The 19,077-nt window shown below is 39.2% G+C and overlaps 1 protein-coding gene across 1 annotated transcript in view; it reads right to left on the bottom strand.

Annotated features, from left to right (window-relative positions):
• dnah9 (dynein, axonemal, heavy chain 9) overlaps window positions 1–19,077 on the bottom strand; it is a 366,284-nt gene that overhangs the window by 299,028 nt on the left and 48,179 nt on the right. The window contains exon 11 of the mRNA XM_072914095.1: window positions 4,353–4,510. Coding sequence (XP_072770196.1) covers window positions 4,353–4,510 — 158 coding nt within the window. The remainder of the gene's footprint in view (window positions 1–4,352; window positions 4,511–19,077) is intronic.

Below are 19,077 nucleotides of genomic sequence, written 5' to 3'. Positions count from 1 at the left end.
AGACTCATTCTCTCCTCCATCAAGTCTACCATCCCTGCTGACCTAGATCAATACCAGTTTGCCTTCCAGGCAAACAGGTCGACAGAGTACGCTGTCATGATGGCGCCCCACAAAGCCCTCACTCACCTGGACCAGAGTAACACTCATCTCCCCACCCTCTCTATTAAAGGAGAGGAAGTTGAGAGGGTAAATAGCTTCATGTTCCTTGGATTACACATATCAGGTGACTTCACCTGGTCCACCCACACATCTCATCACGTGAGAAAGGCCCATCAGCGTCTTTACTTCCTCAGGAAGTTAAAGCAGGCTCACCTTCCCCGCCCCCTTCTGGTAAACTTTTATAGAGCTTCCATCAAGTCCATCCTGACCTACGGCTGCAAAATGTGGTTCACCAGCTGCACTGCCAAGGACAGGAAGAAACTGCGGCGGATGGTGAGGATAGCGGAAAAAAAAATCGGGATCACACTGCCCGCCCTCTGTGACATTTACACCGTCCGATTCCACATGAAGTCCATAAAATTCTGCACTGACCTCACACACTCCGGACATGCCTTTTTTCCCCCCTACCCTCTGGAAAGAGATACCGCTCCCTCAAATCCAGAAACACAGGACTGACTAACAGCTTTTTCAATCAGGCTGTGAAATCCATGAACCCACCCAAACACCAACTCTGACATCCAACACACACACTATTACGTGCAATACCCCGTCCCTCCCTCCTCCATTGCACTATGAACCTGAAGGGACTGATCCAGTTTACTTCTCGTTGCACTAAAACACACATGTTTGCACTACCTTTTTATTCACTGTGACTTAGTATTTCTGTATTATTTTTTGCGCAGTGGGAGAGTGGCCGTGCGTCCCTGGTTCAATCCCCACCTAGTACCAACCTCGTCATGTCCGTTGTGTCCTGAGCAAGACACTTCACCCTTGCTCCTGATGGGTGCTGGTTAGCGCCTTGCATGGCAGCTCCCTCCATCAGTGTGTGAATGTGTGTGTGAATGGGTAAATGTGGAAGTAGTGTCAAAGCGCTTTGAGTACCTTGAAGGTAGAAAAGCGCTATACAAGTACAACCCATTTATCATTTATTATGTTGTGTTGTCTTGTGTGCTTAATGTGGAGCTGCAGTGACTCACTCGATGGACAATTGTTCGTTTAGTCTAGCTGGCCGAGGCACGTTTTTTGCCTCTCACTATTATGTTGGCTCCACTATGGACTGGACTCTCACAATGTTATGCTAGATCCACTCGACGTCCATTGCACCGGTCGCCCGGTATTGGCTCCAAGGTTTCTCATTGTTATCCCATTGGGTTGAGTTTTTTCTTGCCCTGATGTGGGATCTGAGCCGAGGATGTCGTTGTGGCTTGTGCAGCCCTTTGAGACACTCGTGATTTAGGGCTATATAAGTAAACATTGATTGATTGATTGATTTTTCCGGTTTATTTTGGATAAGCAATTCATTTATGTTGGCATAGCTTGGCTGCAAGTTCCATATTTACACCGTCAAAGTCTATTTTATCCAAAAAGAGTTGCCTTTGTTGTTTGTTACCAAGTCTGCCATGATTACAACACACTTGTGTTTGTTTCCGGAAGTAGGAAAACACATTTAATGCCAGAAGTCAGAAGTGCACTGCTGTGGAAACGGACATAAATGTGCCAAGGAATTTCTTCCAGAAATGTTTAGAACAGTTGTTCTTAACCTGGGTTCGATGGAACCCTAGGGGTTCGGTGAGTCGGCCTCAGGGGTTCGGCGGAGGTCAAAACACACCCGACTCATCGTGTAAATAAAAACTTCTCCCTATCGGCGTATTACGGATACGGCAACAGCAGAAGTCACACTGATTTGCAGGTGTGTAATTTGTTGTGAGTGTATGCACTGTGTTGGTTTTGTTCTTTGAACAAGGTGATGTTCATGCATGGTTCATTTTGTGCACCAGTAAAAAAACATGGTAACACTTTAGTATGGGGAACATATTCACCATTAATTAGTTGCTTATTAACATGCAAATTAGTAACATATTGGCTCTTAACTAGTCATTATTAAGTACTTATTAATGCCTTATTCGGCATGGCCTTTTTATAACCCTCTAACCCTAACCCTAACCAAATAACTCTAAATTAAGTATTTGTTAATTACAATATGTTCCCCATATTAAAGTGTTACCAACAACATATAACTTTGTCTTGAATTTGAAAAAAAACATTCTATTTTTCACTAAGGAAGGGTTCGGTGAATGCGCATATGAAACTGGTGGGGTTCGATACATCCAACAAGGTTAAGAACCACTGGTTTAGAAAGACCAAAATACTGAAAATGTTGTACATATTACATATTGTTATGATCGTGTCTGTTACTACATTATATATAAACTTGCAGTATGTTTATAAAACGTTGCTGGAGGGTTTTGAAGTTTTAGAGGGCTTTGAAAGTTACAGCAATGACTCCCATTAGCCGCATCTCCCAAACGTTTTTATCATCTTTAAACCCTAAAAAAAAACAAAAAAACATGTGTCTTCTTGTTTCTTATAATTATTGTGCATGATAGGCAAAATTCCAAAAAATAAGTTCCCCTTTAAGCAAATTATATTAATGCAAGCAAATAATAACAGGTTTAATAACATGATTAATAACAGTTCAAGAGTGTGATTAAACTGATTCAATTTTGTTATCACTTGACAGTGTTTAGATTGATTTAAATGTTAATTTCATGTAGAGTTGATAATAAACATAGTTTGTTAAATATCTATAATCGTGCCTTGTCATTCATCTTTCTGTGAGTACAATGCAGTCAAAATAGGCATATTTCAGAAATAGTTGCATCTGGTGATTAATCATGATTAATGTGTGAACTAAAATCAATCTAACTTAAAACATGCAATCATTTGACAGCTGAGTATGTAGATATATTTAAGTAATACAATACTTTCTTTAACTGCTTTTCCTTCCATGCTTGTTTACTAATCATGTGGGTCTCTGGCATATACAAGTCATTTGTATTACAAGTACTGCTCATTGCAGACTTTGCATTCTTTAAGTCTTTCCGGGTAAGAGTGTATTTGTGGGCTGCACCAGAGTGGTTGATTTTACATGAGTAAAGCACAAACCATGCTGTTTTTCTTACAACATCCCATTTTCTACAACAACGTTTTTTGCAGGGATTCATTCTCCATCTTAACTTTCATCTACCTCACTCACACTGTCAATTTTAATGAATAACATTGCATGGACTTATGCATAAGGCTTTTGTACTGCCTGTTCGAAGCCCTGCTTCACCATTGTTGATAGATTTTGAAACTCCAAGGTAAAACAACATCAGGAAGAAAGAACACAAAAAGCAGGCGAAAAACCAAAGACTGAAGGAAGAGCCAGAGAAAATGTAAAATGTGGTGCCAGTAATGATTGAGGAACTGGTGGCAGTAACAACCAAGCCATACCAAGAACAACATCTTACATCTCGGAACAGAGGAGCTAGAATAATGGGAACACCAACAGTAAGATTCTGTGAAGAACCTTCAAACTCCCCGGCCTTTTATAAAGCTTAAAGGACATATTGTCCAAGTGGGCAAGAAACCGTTTTTTATTAGTATACAGTAGTTGTATACAATATATAGCTGCAAAAGTGTCATACAAGGTTCTATATATACCTGGGTACCTTTTTTCAGGAGTACTTTAAACATCTGGAGCTTGTTTTGCACTACTGAATTAAAAATGTGAATATACATTAGTGAAGGAACTATGAACAACAAAACATTGAACCTCCAAGACATGTTTTCTAAACACATAAAAACACGGTAATACATGACATGGTGAAACACAAAAACAAACAGTAAAAACACCCAAATGTCTGATTAAACATACATTGTCTGCTGAATTTTGTCATAGAAAGCATGCTTCTCTGTCCCTCTTGTGCTCAAAACCGCACTCTGCTTTGTAGCAAAGATTCGTCTTCCTGGAGTTGCTGGTACACAGTCCCTGTATTTACCGTAATCACTGAAAAGCGCAGATTTTCTAGCTTCAGAAACCATTGGACTTATTTATTTAGTTCAAGACTAGGGTAATTAAAAGCTAGCATTGCAAATCCTATTGCCGGTGCAAAAGGATTTTTGACACGTTTGGCAGGCCAAATTAAAAAGCTTAACTATAGTCTGCCCAAAAATATGCTTGGTCAATTAAGTCTCATCTAACTAATTCTGAGACAATATTGTATCCCCATGTGCAAAATATCTGAAAAGGTTCAACACAGGGCCTGCCAAAGCTTTGATTAATAACAGATCAGGAAGACAGGATCATCCACAGGGAATATGTATGCAAGATTTACAGTAAATCTACATTTTGTCTAAATTTGACTGACCTGAACAGTGCCTTCAGGTTCTCAGGAAGCTCCGCCCGACCAGCGTAGCCTGGATTCATCGTGATGAAGATGCCGACAGTGGGGCAAAGGTTTACCTCTTCGCCCATTAAAATAAACCTCTGTTTTTTATCCCGGATGGCATCCTGAATACTTTTGACCTGCACAACAGTATATAAGAGAAACATGAAGTACCATGATGATGGTCCTGCTCAAATTGTGATAGTTAACATGTTAAACAAAGCTTAAACACCTAGGGAAATGTGGCAATGTCATAAATAAATAGCAGTGCCTTTGCATGGGTTGCTTAAGGTCTGTTTTGACCCTTGAGAAAGGTTGTTTGTGACAATGCATAATTCATGTCTATATTCCAAACATAGATCATGCAGACCGCGATTAAAAAGGCACACAAAAAGTAGAGGGGAGATTTTGATGGTTACTGCAAATGTGAAAATGTACACCTCTTGGCTTGATAACAGTAAATGAAGGTGCTCGTTCAGTGAATTTTACATTATTGGTGGCTAACACCTGTGCACACTTGCACAAGCACAACATAGCCGAGTATCGCGTGATCACTCGTCACCACTTACATTTAGGGTGCAGACATTAAGCATAGCCAAGTCTAGTGTAAGTTACTTTTCAGAAACTTTCAAAATAGAAAGCAACAGAAACCAAATAGTCCACAAAGTAAAAACCAAGACACAACATTTAATTAAAATGATTGATCCGCCGCACTCGATACAGGTCGCAGATTACTGTAGAAACAGAAATGACATGCTGTCATGTAAATAATACAAATAAGAAAAAGCTATTCAGTTAATTTACTAAAATAGTGTACCTGCTCTACATCAAATGAAAGGTATGCTTGAATTACTTCTGTTGTTACCTGGCGATGTACAGAAAAATACAATTGGAGTGTCAGTATAATGGTTGGGGAAACACTATGTATTGTCTTAAAGGGGAACATTATCACCAGACCTATGTAAGCGTCAATATATACCTTGATGTTGCAGAAAAAATACCATATCTTTTTTTAACCGATTTCCGAACTCTAAATGGGTGAATTTTGGCAACTTAAACGCCTTTCTATTATTCGCTCTCGGAGCGATGACGTCACGCTGTGACGTCACATCGGGAAGCAATCCGCCATTTTCTCAAACACATTACAAACACCGAGTCAAATCATGCCTCGTCGGTGTGTTGTCGGAGGGTGTAACAACACGAACAGGGACGGATTCAAGTTGCACTAGTGGCCCAAAGATGCGAAAGTGGCAAGAAATTGGACGTTTGTTCCGCACACTTTACCGACGAAAGCTATGCTACGACAGAGATGGCAAGAATGTGTGGATATCCTGCGACACTCAAAGCAGATGCATTTCCAACTGGACTGGACAGATCAGCTTTCAGGAAAAGAGAGCGGATGAGGGTATGTCTACAGAATATATTAATTGATGAAAACTGGGCTGTCTGCACTCTCAAAGTGCATGTTGTTGCCAAATGTATTTCATATGCTGTAAACCTAGTTCATAGTTGTTAGTTTCTTTTAATGCCAAACAAACACATACCAATCGTTGGTTAGAAGGCGATCGCCAAATTTGTCCTCGCTTTCTCTCGTGTCGCTGGCTGTCGTGTCGTTTTCGTCGGTTTCGCTTGCATACGGTTCAAACCGATATGGCTCAATAGCTTCAGTTTCTTCTTCAATTTCGTTTTCGCTACCTGCCTCCACACTACAACCATCCGTTTCAATACATGCGTAATCTGTTGAATCGCTTAAGCCGCTGAAATCCGAGTCTGAATCCGAGCTAATGTCGCTATACCTTGCTGTTCTATGTGCCATATTTGTTTGTATTGGCATCACTATGTGACGTCACAGGAAAATGGACGGGTGTATATAACGATGGTTAAAATCAGACACTTTGAAGCTTTTTTTAGGGATATTGCGTGATGGGTAAAATTTTGAAAAAAACTTCGAAAAATAAAATAAGCCACTGGGAACTGATTTTTAATGGTTTTCACCCTTCTGAAATTGTGATAATGTTCCCCTTTAAAGATCTGAATACCATCCTTTCAAGACATTCCTGAGTTCAACACAAGCACAGTAAAAGAGTGTAACGAGTCGACAGCTGGAAAAAGGAGGGACATCTTTTCATGGATGACTACTTGGCTACAGATCACTCAATCGTAATAACACGAGAGAGAGAGAGAGAGGAGAGGGGATGTGAAAAAAAAGTGCAGCTGCATCAAGAAATGTAGAAGTGGGGCATCAGTATGGCTTGTTTTTTATGGGATATGACTGTCTCTCAATCCTAGCACACTTTATAGATAGGGGAACAAGTCAAGTGTCTCAATCACATTTATAACAAGAGTATCCAGAGAGCTCTAAAAGCAGGGATATTCCCAGACGAGGATGGCTTCACTCCAGTGTGGTGCAAAACGACAGTTGTTAAATTCAATGGAGTAAAACCTCTGCCAACACAACAACAGTCGTTCGGATGGCGCCACCTTTGTTAGCATTCCATTCAGTTGTATCAATGGTCAAGGGTGCACCTGAAACCAAAAGTGCCAGTGTCTTTTTTTATTAATTGTTAAGCGCCAAATTATTGAATGATGAAAGGATAGAATTGTTTGCGGGGAATAGGTGGTGTCGCAGACCCTCCCTATGTTCAGAGGTTTTCTTAACTTTAATGTAATTAACCTCCATTGCTCCCCTTTTAACGATGCGTTTTCGAACCCGCCCAAGCCGGAAGTGAATCCCCGCCAGCAGTAACGGTGCCGATGTCAGCAATGTACCGAAGGTAACTAATTAACAAACTAACTAACAAACAAACTGATGGTTCCAGAATTGTACAATGCACACTTTTATTGGACTTGACTTGCTTGTATATGTTACTAGCTGACGTAGTTTTACTTTTGAGTGGTTAGCTCGTATATTCTCCTGAAAATACCGGTAATAATTGTATGTAATATTTTATTTATTTATACAGTACACTGTTTATTTTATTATTATATTAGTGATTTTCAATTTTTTGTTTTTTCTAAGGAACCCCGACCCTAGCACCCGATGGAGGTGATCAGACCTCACTGTTGAGTTTGTACATTCATGTTTCTTCTAAATCAAACAACGTTAACTCTAATCCACTTGTTTTTTTATCTTTTTATCCAAATAAGAATCGATAAGAGAAACGAAAAAGAACCGAATCGTTAAGCAGAATCTAAAGTGGAATCAAAACTGGAAAAATCTAATCAATTCCCATCCCTAGCTGTGACATGTGCCTGATCACTGCACTAGACAGCATACACCAGATTGTTTTTCTGGGTAAGCGGTGTGCGGTCAATTGTCTCAGCGTGTGTGGGTTTTCTGTAAATTAAAGACACACACACATACACTCACTAATACCTATTTATTGACTGTCACCACCCACCCAAACTAGGTATTATCAGAACCCTTCAAAACAGTGCTGATTATCTTCCCATCAGTCCACAGGCCAAAGAGAAAGAACATAAGCACTTTAGGGAGGCCCTCAAAACCTGTGGTTATCCCCGCTGGTTGTTCGTAAAAAAGTGTGTCGAGATCCAGAAAGAATAAAAACAAAGTGGGTGATGAAGATTAAGATTATCACCCAAAAATATGCTAGTAACAGAAACTCAGAAAAATGTTCAACCAAGACAACATCCCACTACAACTCAAACACTGCCATATGTGGCCTAAGGGCTGCTTATTGAGGACCAATGGGCACTGTGTTTATTCAAATGTGGAATGTCCAATCGAAACCAACAAAAATAACTAGTATTACATATAGAGATGTCCGATAATATCGGCCTGCCGATATTATCGGCGGATAAATGCGTTAAAATGTAATATCGGAAATTATCGGTATCGTTTTTTTTTATTATCGGTATCGTTTTTTTTTTTTTTATTAAATCAACATACAAAACACAAGATACACTTACAATTAGTGCACCAACTCAAAAAACCTCCCTCCCCCATTCACACAAAAGGGTTGTTTCTTTCTGTTATTAATATTCTGGTTCCTACATTATATATCAATATATATCAATACAGTCTGCAAGGGATACAGTCCGTAAGCACACATGATTGTGCGTGCTGCTGGTCCACTAACAGTATTAAACTTTAACAGTTAATTTTACTAATTTTCATTAATTACTAGTTTCTATGTAACTGTTTTTATATTGTTTTACTTTCTTTTTTATTCAACAAAATGTTTTTAATTTATTTATCTTATTTTTTTTTTTTTTTTTTTTTTAAAAGTACCTTACCTTCACCATACCTGGTTGTCCAAATTAGGCATAATAATGTGTTAATTCCACGACTGTATATATCGGTTGATATCGGTATCGGTTGATATCGGTATCGGTAATTAAAGAGTTGGACAATATCGGAATATCGGATATCGGCAAAAAGCCATTATCGGACATCCCTAATCACATACTGTACAGACGTCAACAGTCGTCGTTTTGCTACTGACCATTTTTTTTCTTCGACTCTTCAGATTTTTTACTAGATTTAAAAAAAGAAGAAGAACAAGCTGGCAAAGAAATTATTTGAACATGCTCTGGAAATTCCAGTGGCATCAGTATATACACAGTCCAAGCTTGTGTTGGCTGAACTGTAGTTCAAATTAAACCAATGTATCTCCATGATGTTACATCTGGTAGCATTCTGTTTCACTCTGTTTTACTTAATGTGGGACTTGTCCCACCACCTGTGCGCTGGCAAACCTAACTGGCAATGGTGAATGTCACCCCTTGATGGTAGCTGCTCTCACGTTAAGAGGACTAAATGGGTGTGAGGGCCTATGCTTGCAACAATGAGTGATTGCTCCGTGCAGCAGTCTCTACTGATGCTGGCCGAGCTGTGAAACGGGCTGTCTCCGCACAGGTCTTTCTTCTCAAGGTCTAGTTCTCCACATATAAAGCACCATGATTTATTATTCATTAAGCCTTGCAACACCTACTCATTTCTGTGGCTCTTTCAAATTCTCTACGCTCACTTGCAGGGTCTTGAAGTGATGCCTGCTTGACTTACATTGCTGCTGTGAAAGAAAAGCACGGGCAAGGGACAGGCTGTCATAAAGTGAAAGCACTAACGACGAGCCAGGGAATACTGAGGAGCACCATCACCGTTATCAACATGATCCTAATCAACATCGTCATTGGTTGTATATAATGTTTTATGACAATGTTGCATGTGCATGAAAATAATGTAAAAAAATAAATAAATAAAAAAAGGACACAAGCACGCAAACGAGCAGTAAGGTTTGTTTGATGTGGGATAGCAGAATATGCCATGACATAACAAGGAGCATCAGCTGACACACAGAATAGGCCTGACTTCTAACGGGCTTGCTAGGTCAGATGCATTTATAGTTCCAGTTCAGTGCATGAAGGAGAGGACGGTGAAGAGTGAGGCTGACAGGCTCGCTTACTCGAGTACGTTCATGCACTTAACAAAGACAAGTCAAAGGAAAAGTCAGTTAATTAATGTGATCGTCACTTTGCAGGCTTATGAATGATAGCCAGTGACAGAAAGAACGAGGATGAAGTGTCAGTTGTCACGCCAACAATAGTTCATCGTGAGTCCTTGAGTACAATGTTATTTGTGACGCAGCTCATTAAGTAAAATAAAATGTTGACGTTCTAAAATTAGATTGCATGTTAGTGTGGATTGATATTAGTGCTGCCAATAACGACTACTTTTCTAACAACCTATCTTTTTAGCAGTTGACTGATCTAAACAACTAATTTAAAATGTTTTTTTTTTTTCATTCACTCTGCTTAGTAATTACTTACACTTAAAGTAGGTGGATATGCAGCTATGCTATTCATGATTTGATTTTGCAAGTTGATACATTTATATAAAAAACATTTTTTAAAAAAGGTTAAATGTTATTAAAGTGCCTCCGTGACTGCTGGCGTAATCAAATGTTCTGCGCCACTTCCGGTTTTTGAACGTGTACGCCAAGTGTAGGTCTTCATTCTCTCTCTAGACTAAATTGTCCTATGAGCCACATTTCCAGAACAATAAGGACCAGGGGGTCGGACTTCTCCCTTCAACATTTTTCTTATTTGAGAAATAGGGATGATACTCGAAACCGGTTTTCCCGGTTGTTCGATAAGAAAAGAACCAAGTCCTCGGACTCGAATCCCTTTTTGAGAACCGGTACCCGTTATCGAGACCACTATAGTAAAGAAAAAGAGTTGGTTCTTTATTCGAATCCCTCGGAGCGAATCCCGTCCCGACCAGAAAATGCCCCGTGAGACATCACAAGAAATAACGTCACGTAGCTCACTCATTAGGCGCAGATAGGGAAAGCAGGAAAAACAATAGACCGGAAAAAGCGCTCCAAGGTGTAATAAAGTTCAAAACAAAAGGTATAATCCAATGAATAACTTTACTGAGAGATTTGAGCAAGGTACAACATGACGAACATTTTTACGACCAACCGGAAACATAGCAACCAGGCTAGCAACGCACCTCCTTTACGGCAGCTGTCGCAACGTTCTTAAAGCAACCGCAGCACATACATATATATACAACATATCTCCCTTTTTTAACTTTTGTTTTTCTTTCCTTGTAAACAAAACAAAATCACACTGTATATGTGTTGTCTGTCTAATTATAAATAATGCAGACGAGGCGTGTTGGCTGAGTTCTTGACGTTTACTTTCACAGCGTGCTAATAACCTCATTCTTAGCTGCCGGGTGGCGACATGCAACAACACTTTTCGGGGCTACCGCGCATGCTCGTCACTCCCGTTGCATGCTGGGTAATGTAGTTGTTATATTCCCTAGCCTAGCTCATAACATCACATATTTCCCCCTATAAAGAAATAATGTTAACTCAATAAAGTGTATTTCGTTTTTTAGCTTTAACTTTTCATTTTTTAGCATTGTAGCCACATTTGCAAACAACTTTTCTCTTCATAGAATTTTCTTTCAATAAAGAAATAAAGTGCAACAATGTCAAAGCATCATAACAAACAGTTATGTCAAATAGCAGCAGAAGTGCACTTTTTGGAGAGCTGTATTATTTTCAGTTTTGTGCCCAAGGGACTTCTTTTTTTTAACACTATATTATTATTTATACACCTATAGTGATCACAGAGACAGGTTGTTTTTGTGTTACTGTATATATTTGTTTTTCTGAAAAATCCCACTTAATACACTTTGGGTAACAACAGTCAATATTTATTTATTTTATTGTATTTTTTTAGGGGAGTAACAGTCAATATTCATTTATTTTTTAGACTTTATTTTTTTCTTATATAATAAAAGTGAGCTTTTGTTAAACCAAATATTGTGTTTTTTTTTCCATATACAACAACCTATTTGGACTCTATAAGAGAATCGATAAGGAATCGGTTCGATAAGAGGATTCGATAATAGGCTCGAACTCGATAATTTCTTATCAAACATCATCCCTATTGAGAAACAGTATTCTCTGTAGCGGTCATTTGTTTTCGGACTATTTATTTTGCCAGAGTTACAGATTCCAGGAAAAATAGCTCTCTTTTGCAAAATTAAATTGTTGGCCTTTAGAAAGTTAAAATGTCTTTGCAAGGATCTTCCAATGTGTATAGTTCCTCTATACAACAGCAGTGCTGTAGCATCTTCATCATATTCAATTTTGCTGGAGAATATTATCAATGTACATTACTTAGGGATGAGTACCGTCTACACTTGAACCGATACAGTACCTATGTCTGGTACCTGAGAATCAATTTGTACTCAATTTTATATGCGTGTTCAGGGACGTGCACATGATTATAGAGGGGCAGGGGCTCAAAGTCAGAAAAGGGCAGGACATTTTTGTTTGGTCCTTTACACAATATGGAAATTAATGTAAAATTAAATTTGCTAATAGGAAGCTAACTACTTAGCTGTGTGTGCTTTGTAGGTAAAAGTGATTGCCATTTCTTTTGTGTCAACAAATTATTGTCATAATGAGTTAATTCACGATATCATAGGCTTGGAAGACATGAAAAGCAACAAAACACTGGTTTATTATTAGGCTATTTATTGTTAAAAATAAGCACTTTAATATTGAACATTGAACAGTGCAACATGAACTTTGAAAAAAAATACAAAAATAAATACCCAAATGGAAAAAACTTCAAGGTGGCGACTTGTCCAGGGTGTACCCCGCCTTCCGCCCGATTGTAGCTGAGATAGGCTCCAGCGCCCCCCGCGACCCCAAAGGGAATAAGCGGTAGAAAATGGATGGATGGATGGAAAAAACTTCAATGTGAAAATCTGTCCTTCTTCCCTTAACTTGATGAAAACACCATCAAGTTGTAACTTATGGTCTTTCTCACTTAATGCTCAGACTAAACAACTGAAACGCAATACAGGGCCAAAAATATGGACCAGGGGCCAGTAGAGGGCTGTAGGATGGAGGCCACCCATACCCAAATATGCTCCTCAATGTAAATTCAGGGCTTCCATGAAATGCTGTGAAATCAGTGCACAATCATTAGCCAAACCTTCTGGGGGCCTTAAAGCAGCAACCTTCTGGGGGCCATGTCCCTGTAGATGTTGATCACATCATTGTGATTTATGACTACGTCTTTTTCAATGGAGAGGAGAAGGAGATCAGACAGCCTCTCTTCTGTGCATAGGCCTCTGGGTGAGTTTTTTTTACCAGCTTCAGTTTAGAAAAAGACCTCTCTACTGTGGCAGTGGACACTGGAATCGTGGCATATGTTTTCATCATTTCTTCCAGTGCTGGAAAGATGTCATGTCCACTGTTGTCTCTTAGTGTTCTTAAGATCCCCTTAAGTGTGAGAGTGTCATGGAATGATGCATAGAAAACTCTGAGCTCTGTCTTCAGCTTCTCTTCTTCTCCTCCATAGAATTCGCACAGCGTGCGAACAGCTTCAGTAGAGTCAGGACCCATGGCATCTTTACCTACCCAGTTGCTGGCCTTCGTCAAACTGTGGAGTGCACTGAGTACTTTGAAGGACTGTGTCTTCCCATCTCCCTTAAATCTCCTATGTAGTTCCTGAGAAATAACATCAAGGAATGGATAGTACATTTTCACTCTGTAGTACTCTTCCACTGATTTGAAGGAGTGGCTCTCTGTGGCTGCAGTAGAACTGTGTTTATACTTTGCAGGAGCCTTCCTCTGTCTTTTCTGTCCCGGGGGGACTGTGGGAATGCTGATTTCAGAAGCCTCTGCCTTTTCTGTGTTCTTGAACCGTTTGGAAAACTGTTCTTCTGTTCTCAGATTGGACAAGGTATCCATCACTCCCCCAACAACACTATATGCCGTGGACAGGTCAATACTCTGGTTCTGGAGTGCATCAGAGGCAAGTGCAGTGACATCAAAAACTGGTGTGGCTATTGCAAGGAACAGTAAGAACTCAAAGTCGATGGCATTAAGGTACATTCTTGCATCACCAGCAGCAGTATCTGGAGGCTCTTGGACTGTTAGATCAGTGAGGGTCTTCACTACAGCATCCATCACCTTGTTGAGGGTCTTCAGGACTTTCTCCCTACATGCCCAGCGTGTGTCAGAGAGCTACTGTAGTTGAATGACACGCTCTCCAGGGCGCAGGTCCTGTTGGCATTTTACAAATGCTGTGTGTCTTTTTGAAGAGGCAGTGAAGAACACATAGAGCTTCTCTACAAGGTTGAAAAAAGTGATAAAGTGCAGGCTTGATTTTGCACTTTCAACCAGGACTAGATTCAGGCAGTGGGCGTGGCAATGGACATATAAAGCCTTGGCATTGTGTTGCAGTATTCTTGTTTGCAGTCCTTTGTACTGACCACTCATATTGGCAGCGCCATCGTAGCCTTGACCACGCATGTTTTCAATCTGTGGGTCATTCATTTGTAACAGGTCCAGAACTGTTTTCTCCATCTCCTCACCTGTTGTGGTTGACACATTGCAAACCTGGAGGAAGCGCTCCTTGACATCCATTTCAGACACATAACGTACAACAAAGGAGACCTGCTCACAGTGAGATACATCAGTGGTTTCATCTACAAGTATGGAATAGATTTTTGCTTCCTCCATTTCTTTTCTTATCTCTGTTCTTGTGAATGTGGCCAGGGCTGTTATGAGATCATTTTGTGTTCTGTTTGAGAGTAATGAAACCCAACTCTTCTTCTTACCAACTGTCTTCTCTTTTAAAGTTAAAGTTAAAGTTAAAGTACCAATGATTGTCACACACACACTAGGTGTGGCGAGATTATTCTCTGCATTTGACCCATCACCCTTGATCACCCCCTGGGAGGTGAGGGGAGCAGTGGGCAGCAGCGGTGGCCGCGCCCGGGAATCATTTTGGTGATTTAACCCCCAATTCCAACCCTTGATGCTGAGTGCCAAGCAGGGAGGTAATGGGTCCCATTTGTATAGTCTTTGGTATGATTGGTATTATTATTATCATTATCATTATTATTCTTATTCTTATTATTATTGTTATTATTATTATTATTATTATTATTATCATTATCATTATTATCATTATTATTATTATTATTTTGTTAACCCACACAGTAATAGCAAAGTCACAATAAACTTTATATCTAAACCTCTACTGAGAGAGAAATGTGATCCACCGTAAACACAGTGCATTTTATTTTGAAAATTAACCCGGTGTTTTATTTTGTATTTTGTACACTACTTCCTGTCCCGCACGATCCGCTCTGCTCTGTGCGGATTTGATGTGCCGTGCTCAATTGATGCGCCGTGCTCTGACATCCGGCAAAAACAGAAGCTGACACATTGAATAATAGAATAATACAGCGTTTTTCTGAAATATTACCCATATTAGATGCTGAATAAGTGGACGGCGACTAGACCATAACTCACAGGTTCAAGTTGCTCCACTGTCACGTCTCCTCAGGGGCGCAGTTGGCTCTCTCTCCTCTCACTTACTCACTCACTCGCCCTCTCGCTCTCTGGCGGAAGCGGCAGGCTCAAACAACCCGGTATTACAAGAAAACGTGGAGTTTTTGTACCGCTGTGTTTTTTTTTTTTTACATCCGTAACAGGAATTTATTAATGTTGTTTAAAGAAAAGGAAAAAAAACAACAACACACACACAGGCAGAGGGCACTTTTTAAGACGAGGCAAAAAAGGGCAGGGGCTCAAGCACCCATAGGGCCCTATGTGTGCACGTGCCTGTGCGTGTTAATAAATAATAAATGTTTTGGATAATAAAATCAAATGTTTTATTGCAACACTTGTATTTTCTGGTTTTATTAACACATTTCTGAGTTTAAATTACAGTTGCATGTCCAAGACATTAGATGGCAGTAGTGTATGGTTTATAGTGTGTCAGTTCAGTATTTGCTGTCTAGTCTTTTGTTGCTCCCTAAAAAGTGTTACTATTGTAAATATTGTACTTAATATGCACCAGCTGTTTGATTGTATCTTGCATCTTAGTTTTCATTAACAAATTACGAGGTGTTAAACTCGCCATGTAAAATTGCTAATGCTAATCATTAGCATGTTGATAGCCAAAGTATACGAGCATCAAGCTAGCACATTTTTTGGAACATTGGAGCCTACTTAAGTTACGTTAGAACGTTGGGTACGCTCTCAGTGCTGCTGGGGTTATTGCCAAGTGCCAAAGTGCCGGCTAAGTCCCCAACCGGGCGTGACGTCATGCGCAACCCAGGTACCGTAATATGGCACAGTTGGATTTTACGTGAATCGGTGCCCAGTCGGAGCGCCGGGATTCGGTCGGTGACAAAAAATTACTCTATTCGCTAAAAAAAATGGCATATTTCCTGTTAATACTGGAGCTGGTTAAGCTACATTGCAACCTGGTTCCAGCAAGACTTCTGTTAAAGTGTACAAAGCACTGCTTTTTTAAAATTATATTATTTTTGATGGAATGGGAAAATACTTTCAATGTTCTGACCTCAGAACGTTTTCAATGGCAGTGGCATGATGAGCAGCAGAAAATTGCACCTAGGATATGCTTTTGCGTAGTATTTGTAGGTGTAGCTGAATTTCCCAAAGCCGACATAAAGTTGTATTGTTATACTGCCAATTGGCTGAGACTGAATCGACAAATGTGCACTTCATTTTGCCTCAGTTGCTTCACGATGCCATTTACAACAATTCCATACAATCAACATCATTTGTAAATCAATTATTGTGCCTCAGTTCGCATGAAAAGATACAAACACATTTGATTAAATTCCAAGAAACCAAAATTCAATGATTTAATACATTGGTAGTAAAAGGAAAAACCTTCTGTGTGCAAAATGTTTTACTTTAGTGGATTTTATTTTGGATAATGAGAACTGAGTTTGTTGCCACCATCCAAACAAAACTCCACCAATCAGAAACATTTAAATAAAAGATTTGGCATTTTGGCCATTGATATCGTCCTGACAACCAGCATTTTCTGCAGAGGACATTTGTGTTTTTTGTTTTTTTCAAAATGTGTAACTTGAACAATGTTCACTGCAGAGGACACCGGTTCTTGGGAGGATATAGTGCAAGACTTTGTTTCATTCCATTTTTCTATCCTGTCCTTTATTTTGCATTTGTTTCTCTACTTCTCTTTCTCTTTCCCAAACTGTTCTTACTTCTGGTGCGGGACAGAGCATTAAGGCACAAGTGTGACAATTAAAACAATCATTTGGACCGCTGTCATGCGTGTGATCATAAGGAATGCTTAAAAATACAATATAAGAGGTGCATCTGCAATGTCCTGTGAATTATTTAATCAATGTCGCAGATACATGCAAATTAAGTTTATCATCGTGCTCTGTGCTGTGTGTAGGTGGGCTTCCTCCATTTAAAGGGGTCATATTACATTTAAAACGCTTCCTTGTAGTCTACATAACATGTAATAGGTATTCTTTGTTCAAAATGTTGCATAGATGATGTTTTACAGACCATCTTGAAGCCACTTTCTGACTGTCTCTACAGGATGCGCCGTTTTGTTGGAGGTCTTATTTAAAAAAAACAAAAAAACAATGAAGTTGGCACTTTGTGTAAATCGTAAATAAAAACAGAATACAATGATTTTCAAATCCTGTTCAACCTACATTCAATTGAATAGACTGCATAGACAAGATACTTAACGTTCGAACTGGTAATCTTAGTTATTTTTTGCAAATATTAGCTCATTTGGAATTTGACAGAGGTGGGACCAAGTCATTGCTTTGCAAGTCACAAGTAAGTCTCAAGTCTTTACCCTCAAGTCTCGAGTCAAGTCCCGAGTCAAGACAGGGCAAGTCCGAGTCAAGTCCAAAGTCAAGACTGGAAAGTCTCAAGTCAAGTCCCAAGTCCTGCATTTTGAGTTTCGAGTCCTTTCAAGTCATTTAACCACAGACTAATATATTTACACAGATTGTGTATGCTTTTAAAACGCTGTATTCATTTATTAAAACAAGTGCATTTGAAATTGCAGGGAAAAAGATAGTGCTGACATTGCACTTCAAAATAGCACTATTAACCAGTCATTTTAAACATGTAACTCATTCCTTTACAGAATAAACACATTTGAAAAAAAAACAAGTGCAACTGTACTTATTTGCACAAAAGTGTTAACATTGTATTTCCATGGCATATTGCATTGTAACTAGTTCCACAGCAGTTTCTATCCTGTTCTTACCTTATCTCATTGATCTCATCTCATACTGTACGTGTGTTTATGTGTGCGTACACATGAAAAACATAACAAATATATGAACATAACAATGAACAGAGTTGTACTTTTTAGATGTCAGGACCCTATGCAATATGTACACATATTCTTAATATAGTATACATTTTAACTGACCTTTATTTGACTATGTTTGTCTTTTTGTAGGTGGCTAAAATACGCGGTGCTGCTGACTGCCGTCTAACGTTACGTTACTGTGTGTGATACATTGACTAACGTTACTTTACTGTGTGTGATACATTGACTAATGTAACGTTATGTATAGGTACCTCATGAAACCCTGCTTAAAAAAAAATCACTTGACAAAAAGTATGAATAAGGTAGCAAACTGCAGTGGACGCAACAGATTGCCGTGTTTGCAATGACGTTATAACCATAGACATCTTATAAGTAGACGCAGCATTGGTTGCTGTGACGTGAGCAATTTGGCCGCCATCTTGAAGTGGTGATGAGGAGCCGGCGAGCAGCCGAAACTGACAGATGACAGGTAGAAAACAAAGATGGTGGTGTTCACCGTTTTCCTGCTCAAATGAGCGGACTGTTGAAAATAGGAATCGGGGGATTACTTTTCACAAGTGAGATTTAACATTAACGTACTATTGGTTGTATTTTATGAAAATAATATTACCACAGAGTTGAGAAGGATCAAAGATCTTCAATATTTGTATGTGAAAATCACAAAGAAATCTTCTGGGGGAGGATGACGCCCCTACAGGGGTTTGGTTTACAAACTTTCAGCCCCACCTAAAACAAAATTCACCAGCCGCCACTGATTATGATGCATTCTCATTTTAGGCAAAGTATAAGACAATACTTTCTTAACAGTATAATTGTAACCAGGAATCAGTCTTCAAGTAACAATATTCAAATACTAACATTGTTGGGTTGAACAGAATTGGGTTTTATTCTGAATCCAGTGAAACAGATTGGTGGTTTTAGCTGATATGAAGACTTTCAGGTGTTTATATATGTTTAAGTATTTGGCAGACGCTTTTATCCAAAGCGACTTACATAAAATAATACATATAAAACAATCACTGCAAACATTATCATTTAAGGGAAGAATGTAATA

Source organism: Nerophis lumbriciformis, linkage group LG11 (genome assembly GCF_033978685.3).
Source record: "Nerophis lumbriciformis linkage group LG11, RoL_Nlum_v2.1, whole genome shotgun sequence".
Classification (NCBI taxonomy): domain Eukaryota; kingdom Metazoa; phylum Chordata; class Actinopteri; order Syngnathiformes; family Syngnathidae; genus Nerophis; species Nerophis lumbriciformis.
The sequence above is the reverse complement of the archived record's forward strand: the minus strand, read 5'-3'. Positions and strand labels throughout refer to the sequence as shown.